Raw genomic sequence first — 15,595 nt, 5'->3', positions numbered from 1 at the left:
TGAACCAAATATGCTGAAGACTGACCTCAGAAGAAGATTAAGATAGATCATTCACTCAGCATTTCTGGCTGAAGATGAATGCAAATGCTTCAGGTCTATCCTTTGCATTGATGTGCTGGGCATCCCCAACGTTGAAGATGAAAATATTTGTGGATCCTCCTGCTCCTTTGGTTAGTTATAGAGTCATACAGCATGGAAACAGATCTTTTGGTCCAACCAGTCCATGCCAACCATAATCCCAAACTAAACTTGTCACACCTGCCTGCTCCTGGCCCATATCCATCCAAACCTTCCCTGTCCAGGTACTTACTAAATGTCTTTTACACATTGTAACTGTGCCCGCATCCACCATTTCCTCAGGAAGTTCATTCCACACCACATGTGTAGAAATTGTCCCTTATATCTTTTTTAAATCTCTCACCTCTCACCTTAAAAATATGCCCCCTAGTCTTGAAATTCCCTATCCTAGGACAAAGACACTTACTATTAATCCTATTGATACTCCTCATGATTTTATAAACTTCTATAAGGTTGTTTAATTGTCTATTACCATACATGATTGGATGTAGCAGGACTGGAGAGCTTAGATCAATTCATTTCAGTTGTCATGGAAACTTCATACATTCATGTTGATATTACAAAGATTTAACACATGTATTACTGAAGCACATAATGCTATCGCATCCATTATTCACATTCCACAACATTAACATATTAATTACTGATTTAAGACAAACCTAACATTTCCAATTCTAATATCACAGAACCTTAACACCTGTATCACTGATATCACAGTGCTAATGTGTTGATTAGAGCCTTTACACTGCTAAACATTCATTACTGAAGATATCAATCCAGCAGAGTATGGTTTTGAGAGTGTAACACTTCACTGATATCCCACAGTCTTCAACTTGGGCAGTCTCTCAAGACTGAGGTTGACTTTCTCCCACTCCGGAGTTGTGAGTCCTGAGGAATACAATGTTGGACCTGCAAATGCTGCTACAGGTGGAGCAGATGGGCTCTAAAGAGGTGAGTGGGTGGGAGGCTCTGATTTTCAAACATGCTCCTTCTTCTTTTGGAACTTAGACTCAGCCTGTGCCTGTCAGAGATGCTAGCAAACAGAGATGTTTGTTACACCTTCAACCAATGCTTCTTCCTCAGTTTGAGTTGTCTCGGGCAGAGATTCCCAGGAGTCAATGGGAATGTTGCATTTTTTTCGGGACTTCCTTGAAGCATTTTCTTGATCCTCCTGCTAGCCACTTGCCATACAGACTTCAGAATGGAGGACCTGTTTTGAGAGTCAGTATGGAAACAATATGGCTGAACACAACATATTCGTTGGACATGGGTGCTGCTGGCTGGGTCAGGATTTATTACCCATCCCTAGTTGCCTTTCAGAAGGTGGAGGTGAGCTGCCTTCTTAAATCACTGCAGTCCATGTGCAGTAGGTAGACCCACATGACGGTGGCACAGTGACTTAGTGGTGAGCACTGCTGCCCCACAGCGCCAGGGACCCAGGTTTGATTCTAATCTCGGGTGACTGTCTGTGTGGAGTTTTCACATTCTCCCCGTGTCTGCGTGAGTTTCCTTCGGTGCTCCGGTTTCCTCCCACAGTCCAAAATGTGCAGATCAGGTGAATTGACCATGCTAAATTTCCCATAGTGTTAGGTGCATTAGTCAGAGGTAAATGCGTCTGGATAGGTTACTGTTCGGAGGGTTGGTGTTGGGCTTGTTGGGCTGAAGGGCCTGTTTCCACACTGCAGTGGAATCTAATCAAACCAATGCCCTTAGGGAAGGAATACCAGGATTTCGATAGTGAAGAAACAGCAATATATTTCCAAGTCAGGAGGTGAGTGGTTTGAAAGTAATAGCATTCCCATATACCTGCTGGCCTTGTCCTTACAGATGGTTGTGTTGGGAAGGTGCCAAATGATGATCTTAGATGCATTTCCACCATGCGTGTTGTAGATAATATACACTGATGCTACTGAGCATCTGTAGTTGAGTGACTGAACATTTATGGAGTTGTTGCCAATCAAGTGGGCTATTCTGTTCTGGATGGTGTCAAGCCTCTTCAGTGTTTTTGGAGCTGCATTCACGCAGGCAAGTGGGGAGTATTCCATTATACTCCTGACTTGTGCCTTGTAGATGGTTTATCAGGCTATGTGGAGTCAGGAGTTGAGTTATTCGCTGTAGCAATCTTGGCATCTGACTTACTCTTGTATCTATTGTATTTATCTGGTGAGTCAAGTACATTTTCTGCTCAATGGTAATCCCCAGGATGTTGATAGTGTGAGATTCAGTAATAGTTATGCTATTGAATGTTCAGGGGTGGTGGTTAGTTTCTCTCTTAATGGAGATGGTCATTGCCTGGCAATTGCAAAATGTTTACTTGCCGCTTGTCAGCCCAAAACTGGATATTGTGCAAGGGTCTTGTTGCATTTTAACATGGACTGCCTCAGTTGCTGAGGAGAAGCAAATGGTGTTGAATATTGTGCAATCACGGTAAACATCTCCAATTCTGACATTATAACAGAGGCGAGGTCATAAATGAAGCAGTTGCAGATGGTTGGGCCCAGGACACTACCCTGAGCAAGTCCTGAATAGATGTCCGAGAGCTGAGATGATTGATCTCCAACAACCACAACCATCTTCCTATATGCCAAGTATGACTCCAATGAGCAGAAAGTTTTCCCTGATTCCCATTGGCTCCAGTTTTGGTGCTATGGCTTGACACTACAATGCAGCCTCAAAGGTAGTCACTGTTATCTCACATCTGGAATTCAGCTGCTGTCCTGTTTTGAACTGAAGCTGTAAAGAGGTCAGAAGCTGTGTGGGCCATATTGACCAAAATCAGTGTCTCAGTGTCGGATGCTTGCCTGAGAGAAGATACTGACATTGGAGCATCTTTGCAGCTTTAAGGAGACAGTGCTGGTGGAACATCTCTCGGGATTTCAGGTGACTGTTGTACATTGTCTATGATTCAGATGTTTTCAGATGGGCAGGTTGCACTATTGATCTTTGTCATCAAATGCTCTGCTTCTCAGATGGCCTATGACATTCTGGAGACAATAATGAATTTCATCATCAATGTTTGTCCTCATTAAGAGGAGGCTCCCAGGGTATAGGAACTGATCTACATTGTCTGGTGCCCCGTTGTAGGTCTTGATAGCCAGGGGAACAGGGACAAGGCAGGAGTGGACTGATAGAAGGTCTTTGATCTCTGGGTGTTGACCCTGTGGTCCTTTTTCTCATATGCCTCCGCAAATGTGTCGAAGATGGCTTAACACTCTGCCTTCGATATTTCTCACATACAAGCATCATCTGCTCATTCCACATGCATTGAGTCAATGGTAATCCATCGCTGAGGGTCACAGTTTGTATGCAAGGTAGAGAATGGTGGTGAATTTCAGTGCACAACAAAATATGAGGAGAATGTCCCACAGTCCTTCCTGGTTGACGCAGTCAAAGATCTTTGTGAAGTTGAAGAAAATCAGGTATAAAGGCTACTTTCCTTGAGCTGGTCTTGCAGTGAAGCTCATGTCCACTGAGACCCTTGATGGACTGAATCTGCATTGTGACTCCAAGAGGATATTTTAAGTTTCTGGGAAGATGATTTTTGCAATGGCCTTCCTTGTCTTGGACAGCAGGCAGACACCTGTGTCACTACTGTATTGAGTCTTATCTCCTCTCCTCTCTTTGAAAGTGGCTATAATTGTTCAGTCTAAGACATTCGCTGGTACGATCTCCTCCTTTCTGATAAGGAAGAATACGTCATGTAATCATGCCAAGAGTGCTTCTTCACCATATTTCAGTATTTTGGTAGGTATTCCATCTGCCCTGTTGGCCTTATTCATCCTTAGTGGCCAGATGCCCTTTTCAACCTCATGTCAATTTGCGGTTGTGCTGACATGGTGGCAGGTAGCTTGCTGCAGGATGTGGCCAACTTAGTGGTTAGCACCCCTGCCTCACAGGGTGAAGGATACAGATTTGGGGGTGACTATGTGGAGTTTGCATATTTGCCCCGTGTCTGTGTAAGTTACCTTCGGATGCTCTGGTTTCCTTCCACAATCCAAATATGCACAAATGCGGTGGATTGGCCATGCTAAATTGTTCCATAGAGTCCTGGGATGTGCAGGAAAGGAGGATGGCAATGTTAATTCTCCCTGTAGTGTCCTGGGATGTGCAGGTTAGGGGGATTAGCCATGAGAAGTGTGGGGGTAGGGTGGGGCTTGGCTTGGATGGGATGCCCTTTGGAAGGTCAGTGCAGACTTCATGGGCTGCATGGCCTCTTTGTTGAAGGTGGCATTTGAGGTGATAATCAGACAGGCTGCTTTATCGTGGATGGTGTTGAGCTTCTTGCTGGAGCCACATTTAGGAATGTGGAGAGTATACTATCACACTCCTGACTTGGACTCTGTAGTGAGTTGCCAGACTTTGGGTAGATGGGAGATGAGTTACTTGCCCAGAATTTCTAGCCTCTGAGCTGTTATTTCGCCACAGCATTTATATAGCTCAACCAATTCCATTTCTGCACAACAGTAACCCCAATGATGTTCTGATATCACAGAGCTTAGGTTTAAATTTTTTGTACGTTTCAAATTTGTGGAACTCTGAGTAGCAGGTGGATCTGGATGTCAAAGAAGATGAATTGAAAAGATTGATATGCAGGTTCAGCAAGTAACTAGGAAAGCTAATAGAATGATTTTTTTGAAAGGGAAATTGAATACAAAAATATGGAGGTGAGGCTACAGTTATACAGGATACTGGTGAAACCACATCTGGAATATTGTACACACTATTGGTCTCCTTATTTAAGGAAGGAGGTAAATGTGTTAGAAACAATTCAGAATTGCTTTACTGGACTATACCTGGAATGGACAGCTTGTCTTATAAGGTGAGATTGTGCAGGATAGGCTTGCATCCATTGGAGTTAAGAAGTATAAGGGGCAACTTAATTGAAGTATATAAGATTATGAGGGGTCTTGAGTTGGTAGATGTGGAGAGGATGGTACCTCTTGCAGGAGAACATGAAATTCAGTGTCATTGTTGCAAAATAATGGGTTGCCCACTGAAAACATGGATAAGAATAAACTATGGAATACTCTTCCTCCAAGAGAGTGAAAGTGGAGACTTGGGATATTTTTAAGGCAGAGGTAGGTAGATTCTTGAGAAAGGAGTGAAAGTTTTTTTGAAGATAAGCAGTAATGTGAAGTAATCAGACCAGCCATGATCTTTTTTTAAAATTTATTCATTTGTTGGTATTGCTGGCTGGGCCCAGCATTTATTGCCCTTCCCTGGTTGCCCCTTGAGAAGGTGGGGGTGAGCTGCCTTCTTGAACTGCTGCTGTCCACCTGCTGTGGGTTGACCCACAATGCCCTTAGGGAGGGAATTCCAGGATTTTGATGCAGCAACGGTGAAAGAACGGCAATATATGTCCAAGTTAGGATGGTGTGTGGCTTGGAGGGGAACTTGAAGGTGGAGGTGTTTCCATGTATCTGCTGCCATTGTCCTTCCAGTTGGAAGTGGTTGTGGGTTTGGAAGGTGCTGTCTGAGGATCTTGAGTGATGGAGCTGACTCAAGTGGTTTACTATTGTTCCTAACTCATAACTTCATAAGTGATTTAATTCTCAACTGAATCCTAGCTAACTCAACCTGTGTTTTATCGAGATTACCTCTTTCTTCTTCAAGGTTCAAATATTGAGCCAATATCACATCCGTTTCTAACTCTGACTGCTTGCTTTGAAGTCAACTTTCAACTCTTCTGCTGTTATCTTCACATCAACCTTAGTTAACTGCTGCAAGGCACTCAAAGATAAGTTCTCTCTCTGACACACAGAATGCTTCAGCCATGGGTATAGCCATTTTAACTCTATAATAAATACTGGAATACTGAAAATGAACCAGAGAAAGGAATGCCAATGATCCCAAAGCCATGCACCAATTCCACCTCCAGGAAATAACTGTCAATGTGTGGTTGGAGATGTAACTCTAGGATTAGGATCATCAGTTACACAACATCCTACTGAATCACTGAACAGCAAGACACAAATTTCAAGGTGAACAATCATACATGTCAGTGAGCGTTTGCCGCTGCCAATGACAATAAATACAATGAAAGGTGAAATCTTGCTCCTTTAAGCTGTGGCTAAATCCAACACACTTATCTGATCCTGTGGATTTGAAATCCCACAAGAGTCCCCAGTTTGGTACAATCCCCATAGAGACTGATAATTTCTGAGGAGAAGTTTAAACTTCAAGTTGATAAGCCATACAAGAAGAATTCATATTTTAAAACATTTCCTGTAATGAATATAGTGACAAAGGGTCACCGGACCTGGAACGTTAACTGTTTTTCCCTTCACAGATGCTGAAACTCTGCTGAGTTTCTCCAGCACTTTCTGATTCCGTTTCAGATTTCCAGCATCTGTAGCTCTTTGTTTTTATGTTAAAAGTGCTATTATCTAAATGCTTTTATTGAAAGTAACTTAGACTTTAAATTACTAGACAGAACCTTTCTCTTTTACTATTAACGCAACTGATATATATAAAAAAACATCAGAGGTTAACCTTACACTGTCCATTGTGTCGTCATTTGATTTTCTCAGACCTTATTCAAATTGATTCCTAGCTCCTAAGGGTTGACTTCCGTTTTTTTTCATTTCCCAGCCTTAGTAACGTTTCATCTCAGATCTGTCTTTAATGGTAAGGGATTTTTTTCTGATGATTCTCTGTCTAGGGGAAACTAGGCACATTTTCCAGCTTCATTTTAAGTTCCCATGAATTTTGTTTTTTGTTCAATCCAAGCATGAACTCCCATCAATATTTCTAAACAGTCAGCCATTAAGACTGTTACCGTTTAGATACAGACTGTCTCCTGGATCCTGGCAGACTGCCTGTACCAGTATCTTCACCTCTCAGAACCCACCACCATGATAATGTGAATCACAGGGGCCTTGTATCCAGGTTGAAATGCTGATTATCCGTCTTCAAGACACAAACTCCCTTACAATTTGGAAGTAAACAAATGGTGGGAACCTGGGAAGCACTGAGGATCAGCGGGACTTTGGTGCCTCCATCCACCAGTCCCTTAAGGTATCAGGATAGATGGATAAAGTGGTTAAAAAGGCATATGGAATACTTGCCTTAATCAGCCAAGGCAAAACAAAAGTGGGGTGGTACAGTGACTCAGTGGTTAGCACTGCTGCCTGACAGCACCAGGGACCTGGGTTTGATTCCAGCCTCAAGCGACTGTCTGTGTGGAGTTTGCACATTCTCTCAGTGTCTGCGTGGGTTTCCTCCACTTTTCTCCCACAGCCTGAAAATGAGCAGGTTAGGTGGATGCCCATGCAACAGTGTCCAGGGCTGTGCAGGCTGGATAGATTAGCCATGGGGATTGCCGGGTTACATGGATAGGGTAGGGGGTTGGATCTTGGTGGGATGCTCTTCAGAGAGTTGGCATGGACTTAATAGAACAAATGGACTGCTTCCACACCCTAGGGATTCTTCATGCACTATAATCACTTTCTGCAAGTTTGTGAAATTCTTGATGGTACCAAATATCCTACACACCTTTTGTACACATTCATGTCTATGCTTACCAATCCCAAAGGGCACTTTATCTCTCCTGAAGGATCAATCCAAAATGGTAACCTAGATCTCTCAATAATTTCAGCAGCTTAAGACCTTTTCCTTCAAAGCTCCAAAATGCAACCATCATGCATTGGTCAATCCAATAGCAAAAAGCTTCATCAGAGCTGATAAGAGTCATCTAGACTTCAAATGGTAGGTTTCTCTTTCTCATAGAGTCATAGTGATGTACAGCATGGAAACAGACCCTTCAGTCCAACTTGCCCACACCGAACCTAATCTAGTCCCATTTGCCAGCATTTGGCCTATATCCCTCTAAACCCTTCCTATTCATATACCCATTCTGATGCCTTTTAAATGTTTTATTTGTAGCAGCCTCCACCACTTCTTCTGGCAGCTTATTCCATACACACATCACCCTCTGAGTGAAAATAATTGCCCCTTAGGACACTTTAAAAATTTTCCCCTCTCACCCTAGATCTGGACTCCCCCACCTTGGGAAATGACTTTGTCTATTTATCTTATCCATGCCCCTCATGATTTTATAAAGTTCTCCATGGATACTGCTTGACCTGCTGTGATTTCCAGCATTTCCTGTTTCCAATAATAAAAAACATGGGGCCTGTTTGAAGACATTTACACTCTTAGATGTTCAGATAGATGGGTGAATCATGGATGTGCAAACCAGAACCTGCCCTACTTCCCTCTAAACACCCCTCATTGAATCGTAGAATCCCTACAGTGTGGTAAAACATCAGTCAGCCTATCAAGTTCACACTGACCTTCCAAAAAGCATCCCACTCAGACCCAGCCCACCTCTCAATCCCTGTGACCCTTAATTTCCCATGGATAACCCACCTGGCCTGCACATCCCCAGACACTATGGGACAATTTAGCATGGCCAATCCACCTAATCTGCATATTTTTGGACATAATCCCCGACAATGATGGTGGATGTCAGAATTGGGAGAAGGACATCCAGAATCAGGGCTGCAGTGCCATTTTGGCTAAGTTGGAGACTGTTTCTGTTCCTCCGCAAATTCAGGTCCATTTCAAAACTTTCTTTAGAGATGCTACACTACTTCCATTATTAGTGTCACATGGTTTTAGCCCCTGGTACTGAACAGCAATAGCAAACTCACTTGTAATATTAACCAGCATGAACATTTTGATTTATAATGTCATGCAGTTTTAGCACTTTCATTACTGATACCTCACATGGCTAACATCTTTATCATTAATATCATAGCAGTAATACATTGACTCCTGACATCACAGCATTGCTAAATTCAGTATTGCTCTCAGAACGTTAATGCAAACACATTGCACAGCATTAACAGGTTCATTGCTGTCATCTCACATTACTGATATCACAACATTCTCTGTTGGCACCACACAACATTATCACATGGTGATGATACATTCTTCACTGGTATCACACTGTGTGAACTCTCAACACTGATATCTCACATTAGCACCTTAATTACTGATGTGGAGGTGCCAGTGTTGGACTGTGGTGGACAAAATCAGAAATCATACGACATCAGGTTATAGTCTATCAGATTTATTTGAAATCACAAGCCTTCAGAGCACTGCCCCTTCGTCAAGTGAAGTGACTTCTCCTGACAAAGGTGGAGTGCTCTGAAAGCTTGTGATTTCAAATAAATCTGATAGGCTATGACCTGATGTTGTGTGACTTCTGACTTAATTACTGGTATCACACAAGCATTAAGGCATTCATAATTGATTTCACCGTGTTATCACATTCATTACAGATGTCAACGGTGTTACCACATTTAGCACGCCCATTAAAATGTGTTTACGCATATTAATTGAGAAAACACAGAGGTCCTGCCATCAGGATGTTAATACAGATTGAAATCAAGGTTCCATAATGAAAGGTCTCTGATGTAATTGGGTTCTGCTCAACCTCCCATTCCCCTCATCAACTAGACTGCTGCCTTGCTTGATTTGATTCTGCACACTTCAGATCCTTAGCCTGGTGATTACACGGATGTCAAATGATTGAATTCTCTCTTACCGTCACCAAATAACTGCAGGATGGCAAGGTCTACTGGACGTTTCCAGCCACTGCTTTTCTGGATGGCGATGCCGTAGCCAGTGGTTGCGAATACCTTGCCACTGCCGATCGTCACAAGCTTGCAGCCTTCATCTCTCCCGGCCATGTAATTCAGCACAGCCGCATCATAGATAAAAGCATCCAGCTTCCTGCAGGGAGAGGAAACATGGATCAGAGTTCCAGTTTCTGGTGAGAATGAACAACACGAAGAAAGAAATGTTGCTATTTCTACAGGACCTCCCCTTCAGAGAGGCGACAGAGTCTCCAAGAAGTGAGTTATTTTTATTATCAAGGCCCCATTTTCACCCATCACCATCCCATGGATCGCTGCTTTCTGGCAGTGTTTGTGGAGGGGGAAGTCTGTTGATCAAAGCACAAGGAGAGTTCCTCTGCTGCCTCGTAAGCATAAATCTGCAGAAAGGAGTGGAAGCTAGTGCAATGTCTGAACCAAACAATAGCCAGGTAGCCTAAATCAGAGATGATCAAAATGGGATCCCACAAGGAGATCCCTGGGTGTTCCCAAGGTCAGCTACTTTTCTTCATATAAAGAAAGAGAACCAAAACAAAACACTTTTCTTCATATGTTGACTTATGAACATATCATTTCTGACGATGAATAAAGTGTTTTCATTGCAATTTTGCCATCAATTCCTTTGGCAATGTCTATGAGGAGGTTCAGATAGTCTTACAAGAACTTAATCTCAACCCCACCCATCCCAGCATGACATGATCACATTGGGTGGAACTTATTATAGTGTCCTACATGACATGAGCCTGCCAACAGTTGGAGATGACTCCTGTAAGTACATTAATATACAAGGATGTGGCGGGAGTCCATCTTCTTTTAATAGAACATAAGAATAGAAGAAATAGGAGCAGGAGTAGGCCATTTGGCCCATTGAGCCTGCCTCTCCATTCAATAAGATTATGGCTCCTTTGTGAACTCAGCTCCACTTACCTGCTCCACTCACCATAACCTTTTTTTTTTTACTGTTAAAGCATCTGTCTATCTTTGTCTTAAAAACATGAAATATAACAGCTTTGGCTGTGGGTTCAAGTCTGAAAGTGAGGCATGAACTGTGAGCCTTCTGAAAAGGCTAAAGTGTTTTTCACTGAGTCAGCCTCTAATATAGGACATGTGTGGACAGAGACTCACCTTACAATAGCTAAGGAGACATAATAGCCATGTTACTGATCTAGTAATACATAATCCTGGACTAATAATTTGGAGATAGGAATTCAACCACCCACCCCATTATACTAGTTATGGAGTTTAAATTCAATTAAATCAATCTGGAATAAAAGCCATTATTAGTAATGGTGACCATGAAACTATTGTACAAATCCAGATGTTTCATAATGCCCTTAAGTGAAGAAAAGCCACAGTTTAAACTATCTGTTTAAATTAACTATACCTTTGAAGTGGCCTACCGAACCACTCAGTTATCCCATCAAACCTAAGAGTAATTAGGAATAACCAATAAACTGGCTTTGTCAGTGCCATCTGCTGTACCAAGTAATGGTTCTCAAAGAATTAATGTTGGAGAATATAATAAGCTCCACCCAATGAGATCATGTCATGCTGAGATGGGTGGGGATAAGGTTAGGTTCAGTATGATGGCCCAATGGTTAGCGCTGCTGCCTCACAGTGCCAAGGATCTGGGTTTGATTTCACACTCAGGCGACCGTCAGTGTGAAGTTTGAACATTCTCCCCCTGTCTGGGAGATGTACAGGTGAGGTGGTTTGACCATGCTAAATTGCCCATAGTGTTCAGGGATATGCAGGCTGGATGGATTAACCATGGGAAATGCAGGATCACAGGGATAGTGTAAGGAGTTGGGTCTGGTTTGGGTGCTCTTCGGAGGGTTGATGGACTGAATGGCCTGCTTCCACACTGTCAGGATTCCATAATCCTAAGAGAACTTTTGGCTTGGAGGTAGGGACAGTAGCATCACATCGCAACATATGAGATCTTTTGATAGCCTCAGTAGTAATACCTGATGAGCTAATGTAATTTACACCTATTAAGAAGGGATAATCTACATCTTGATAAGAGATATTTCTTATCAAGATTTGATCGTGTCTGATCTTCCAGATCTATCCCAGCCAAAGAAGAGATGTGGTCAAAGCAGTTTCCTCCCTCAAGTGCAGCAATGTGCCCATCTCTTGAATGAAGAAAAAGAAATATGCTTTGCATAAGTTAGCACACCAGACCAACTCTTTAAAACTCAACTTCAGATTCAGATTCAAGGCTCATGATCATGTTTTTCTATTTAGCACATCACAGACTTCAGTTATTTTCCTTCCTTCTAATTATTTTCAGGATTACCAGAGCTTAAAGTGTTAAATTACAGGCCACAGTTGCACAAACATGGGCAGCACTGCCTGCATTTCGAAGGGGGTGAAGTTAATAAGGTGTTTAAACCGATAAACGATAGGGAGAAGCTATTTCCTTTCCTGCGAGAATTTCAGCCAAAGCTTTATAATTAGAGTTGAGCCATTCAGGTTATGTGTTCAAGTCTCTAGAGTGGGGATTGAACCTGTGAACCGCTGAAACAGAGGCCAGAAGCACACAGTAATTTGTCCGTTATAGCTGTCTCTCTGGTATCAAGGATAAACCTTCCTGCTGTCTGTCAGGCAGCTTTTAGAGACTGGATAGGTGAACAAGATTAAAATCTGTGCAATTATAACATTTTTAATTCTACGATATTGAGAAAACTTTAACCACAAACAGATCAAAACATAAATAGAAAATGAATATCTAACTGGCTGGCAAAACCTCTAGTAATTCAACATTATCTTAGGAAGTAGTGTAGTATAACAGCAACAGACAAAGGAATGATAATGTGATAATTAACTTCTTCCCGAAGCAAGACTTGGCCAATTAAATCTACCATTCGTGACATGGCACCCACATTAGCAGTAGCCCCCACAAGAAGGCGATTTCACAGAATTCTTACCCTGCCTTCAAGCTTATTAATGCATCCAGCACCGACTTCTGGTTGTACTTAGTCATGTAGCTGTGCATCTCAAAGTAATTGTTCCGGATGTTTCTCTCGGTGCTTCCATTGGGAACAGTCCCAAACCGAAAAGGAGGAGAAAAATCATTTGGTCTTTGAAACTGTGGAGTAAAAGAAAAGGCAAACTGACTCTGGCTGAGATTTAGATATATATCCGTGGGGAACCCACTCAAGCACACTCTTGTGCAGCCATATGATTTGAAAAGTGATGCGGAGGATTGGACTGATAATCCGCCAGGGCATTTTAAATAAGAAGCAGTATCAGTAAATGTCACTACGGGGCTGTTAGATTGTCACAAAATCCCATTGATTCATTCATGTCCTCACCTGCCACCTGTACCCACTCTGCCCAATATGTGATTCCAGTTTCACACAGTTGCCTTCTGAAGTGACCTGGAAAGCCACTTAGCCGTAAGTACAACAACGATGTGTATTTATATAGCACCTTGCAAAACGTTCAAAGCTATGTTCCCACTAACTTTCCTGACCCTCCCATTTTCATGCAGCTTATTAGTTTGAAGGCATTGAAACATTCCTGCATTGCATTGTCCAAAAGCTTAGGATGTGCCTGTGGGATAACAGCAACAGTCAAAGGAGTGAACTGGATTGTGATAATGAAATTCCTCCCAGAGCAAAACTCGACAATTATATGTGACATGGCAACCACCTTACCACAATCCCCAATTAAAACTATCATTCCCCTCCAAGCCACATGCCACCCTGACCTGGCAGTATAGCACTGTTATTTCACTACTTTTGCATCCAAATCCTGGGACTCCCTTCCTAACAGTGTCCCTACAGCCCAAGGACTGAAGCAGTTAAAGAAGGCAGCTCACCAGCTACTTCTCTCGGGCAACTTAGGCTGGACAATAACTGCCGCCCCAGCCAATGAGTCTCCCATCCCGTGAACTCATTTAAAAGAAAATGAATAGAACTTCACATCTAAAATATTAGGCCTATTAGAGTTAGGCAGTTAAACAGAACAGAAACAGACCCTTCAGCCCATTTTATCCACCCGACCAGATATCCTACATTAATCTAATCCCATTTGCCAGCATTTGGCCCATATCCATCTATACCTATCCAGATGCCTTTTAAATGTTGTACTAGCCTCCACCACTTCCTCTGGCAGCTCATCCCATACACGCACCACCCTCTGCGTGAAAAAGTTGGCCCTTAGGTCTCTTTTAAATCTTTCCCCTCTCACCCTCTAGGTTTGGACTCCCCCACCCTGGGAGAAAGACTTTGTCTATTCACCATATCCGTAACCCTCATGATTTTATAAACCTCTATAAGGTCACCCCTCTGATGTTCCAGGGAAAAGAGCTCCAACCTATCCTATCCTAGCCTCTCCCTATAGCTGCAACATCTTTGCAAATCTTTTCTGCAACCTGTCAAGTTTGGCAGCATATTTTCTGTAGCAGAATTGAACGCAATAATTCCCAAACTGGCTTCACCAACGTCCTATAGAGCCGCAACATGACCTACCAATTCCTGTACTTAATGCACAGATCAATAAAGGCAAGCATACCTAATCACCAAAAGCTTGTTCAAAAAGGTGGGTTGTTCAAAAAAGTAGAAAGAGAGGACGAGGGGTTTTGGGGAGGCAATTTCACAGTTTCGAGTTCAGACAGCTGAAGGAATAGCCACCAATGGTGGAGTCAGTAAGAACAGGGAATGTACAAGCAGTTGGAAGGTGAGCAGGGGCTGGATGGCCAGAGGAGACTGGAGAGGTAAGAAGAGATGAGCCCATGGAGTGATTTGAAAAACAAATGCAAACCCATAGACTTTGTAAACTGGAATCCAATCATTCAGGGGCTAAAGCATTAGAAGCTGCAGAAATTCTCAGAAAAAGGTCACTGCTACTTGCTCAGGGAATTGAAAGATATGCAAAAATAAAAGGCCAGCCTTGCCAACGAGACTGACACCTTGAGAATGAATAGCAGTAACTTTAACCAAATCCATTTGTCAAAATCAAAGACGGAAAAAACTGAGTCTGGGCTTAAACGGGTATTTTATCCAATCCCATGGGGTTCCGATCCATACAAGACCAGTTACAATAATAGCCTTGATGTCTCTTTCATAACTCAGCATTTTATACGCATGTACACAACGCTGATTGTTCAGGTTGCCCTGTGAAGTATTTGCTCTTGTGCGCCTCTCCAACTCAATTTCACTGGTGAAATCAATTACACTGAAGCAGAGGGGAAGAAATACAAACCGTGGGCTGCTGCTAGTCCTGGCCTCTGACCCAAATCTGAGCACAGCAAGCCCCTTTAGATCCTGCCATAGCCACCCTGTCCTGGAAAAGAATGCTTCCAGTAATCCAAGCCAATGTACCAAGGCCACCTTTGATAAAGTAGTGAGAGTACTTAGCATGTACAAATAATAATGCAGGAAAATCTCATCGCTCTTTCACAAACTTGTTTATTTGTGCGAATCTTAGTATACACCATTGTGAGTCTAATCTCCATTTAACTACAGATCTTTCAAAGAGATTTAAAGAAATCTTAATTCCTGGATCAGAAAGTGTGCATGTGCGCAGTCCACATGTTTGCTAACCAATAAGGAAACGCTGGCTTTCTCAGGTCAAATCAATAATTTACAGAGAATGGTCACTCAGCTATTCGAGTGCATCTGGGTTGAAGGTGGCTGGAACCTTACCTTCTTATCGCTGAGGCCTGATACTTGGTCCACATATTCCTCTTGGATCATAAATGCAGCAAGGTTGGCTGTGTAACTGGCCAGGAAGATCACAGCGAAGAAGGCCCAAACCGACACCATAATCTTGCTCGTGGTTCCCTTTGGATTCTGGACTGGCACCGAGTTGTTGAAAACAAGGCCCCAGAGCAGCCAGATGGCTTTGCCGATGGTGAAAGAAGGCCCTCCTGGTTCTGCAGGACA

General features: G+C 42.7%; 1 protein-coding gene across 3 annotated transcripts in view; it reads right to left on the bottom strand.

Annotated features, from left to right (window-relative positions):
• LOC122542272 (glutamate receptor ionotropic, NMDA 2B-like) overlaps nt 1-15,595 on the bottom strand; it is a 396,244-nt gene that overhangs the window by 28,656 nt on the left and 351,993 nt on the right. For all 3 annotated transcript variants that reach the window (XM_043679844.1, XM_043679846.1, XM_043679847.1), the window contains 3 exons: nt 15,356-15,585; nt 12,632-12,792; nt 9,632-9,819 (listed from right to left, as the gene is read on the bottom strand). In XM_043679844.1, coding sequence (XP_043535779.1) covers nt 9,632-9,819; nt 12,632-12,792; nt 15,356-15,585 — 579 coding nt within the window. The remainder of the gene's footprint in view (nt 1-9,631; nt 9,820-12,631; nt 12,793-15,355; nt 15,586-15,595) is intronic.

This window comes from Chiloscyllium plagiosum, chromosome 39 (genome assembly GCF_004010195.1).
Source record: "Chiloscyllium plagiosum isolate BGI_BamShark_2017 chromosome 39, ASM401019v2, whole genome shotgun sequence".
NCBI classification, from domain to species: Eukaryota; Metazoa; Chordata; class Chondrichthyes; order Orectolobiformes; family Hemiscylliidae; genus Chiloscyllium; species Chiloscyllium plagiosum.
Note: the sequence above shows the minus strand (reverse complement) of the source record. Positions and strands in the feature narration are given on the sequence as shown.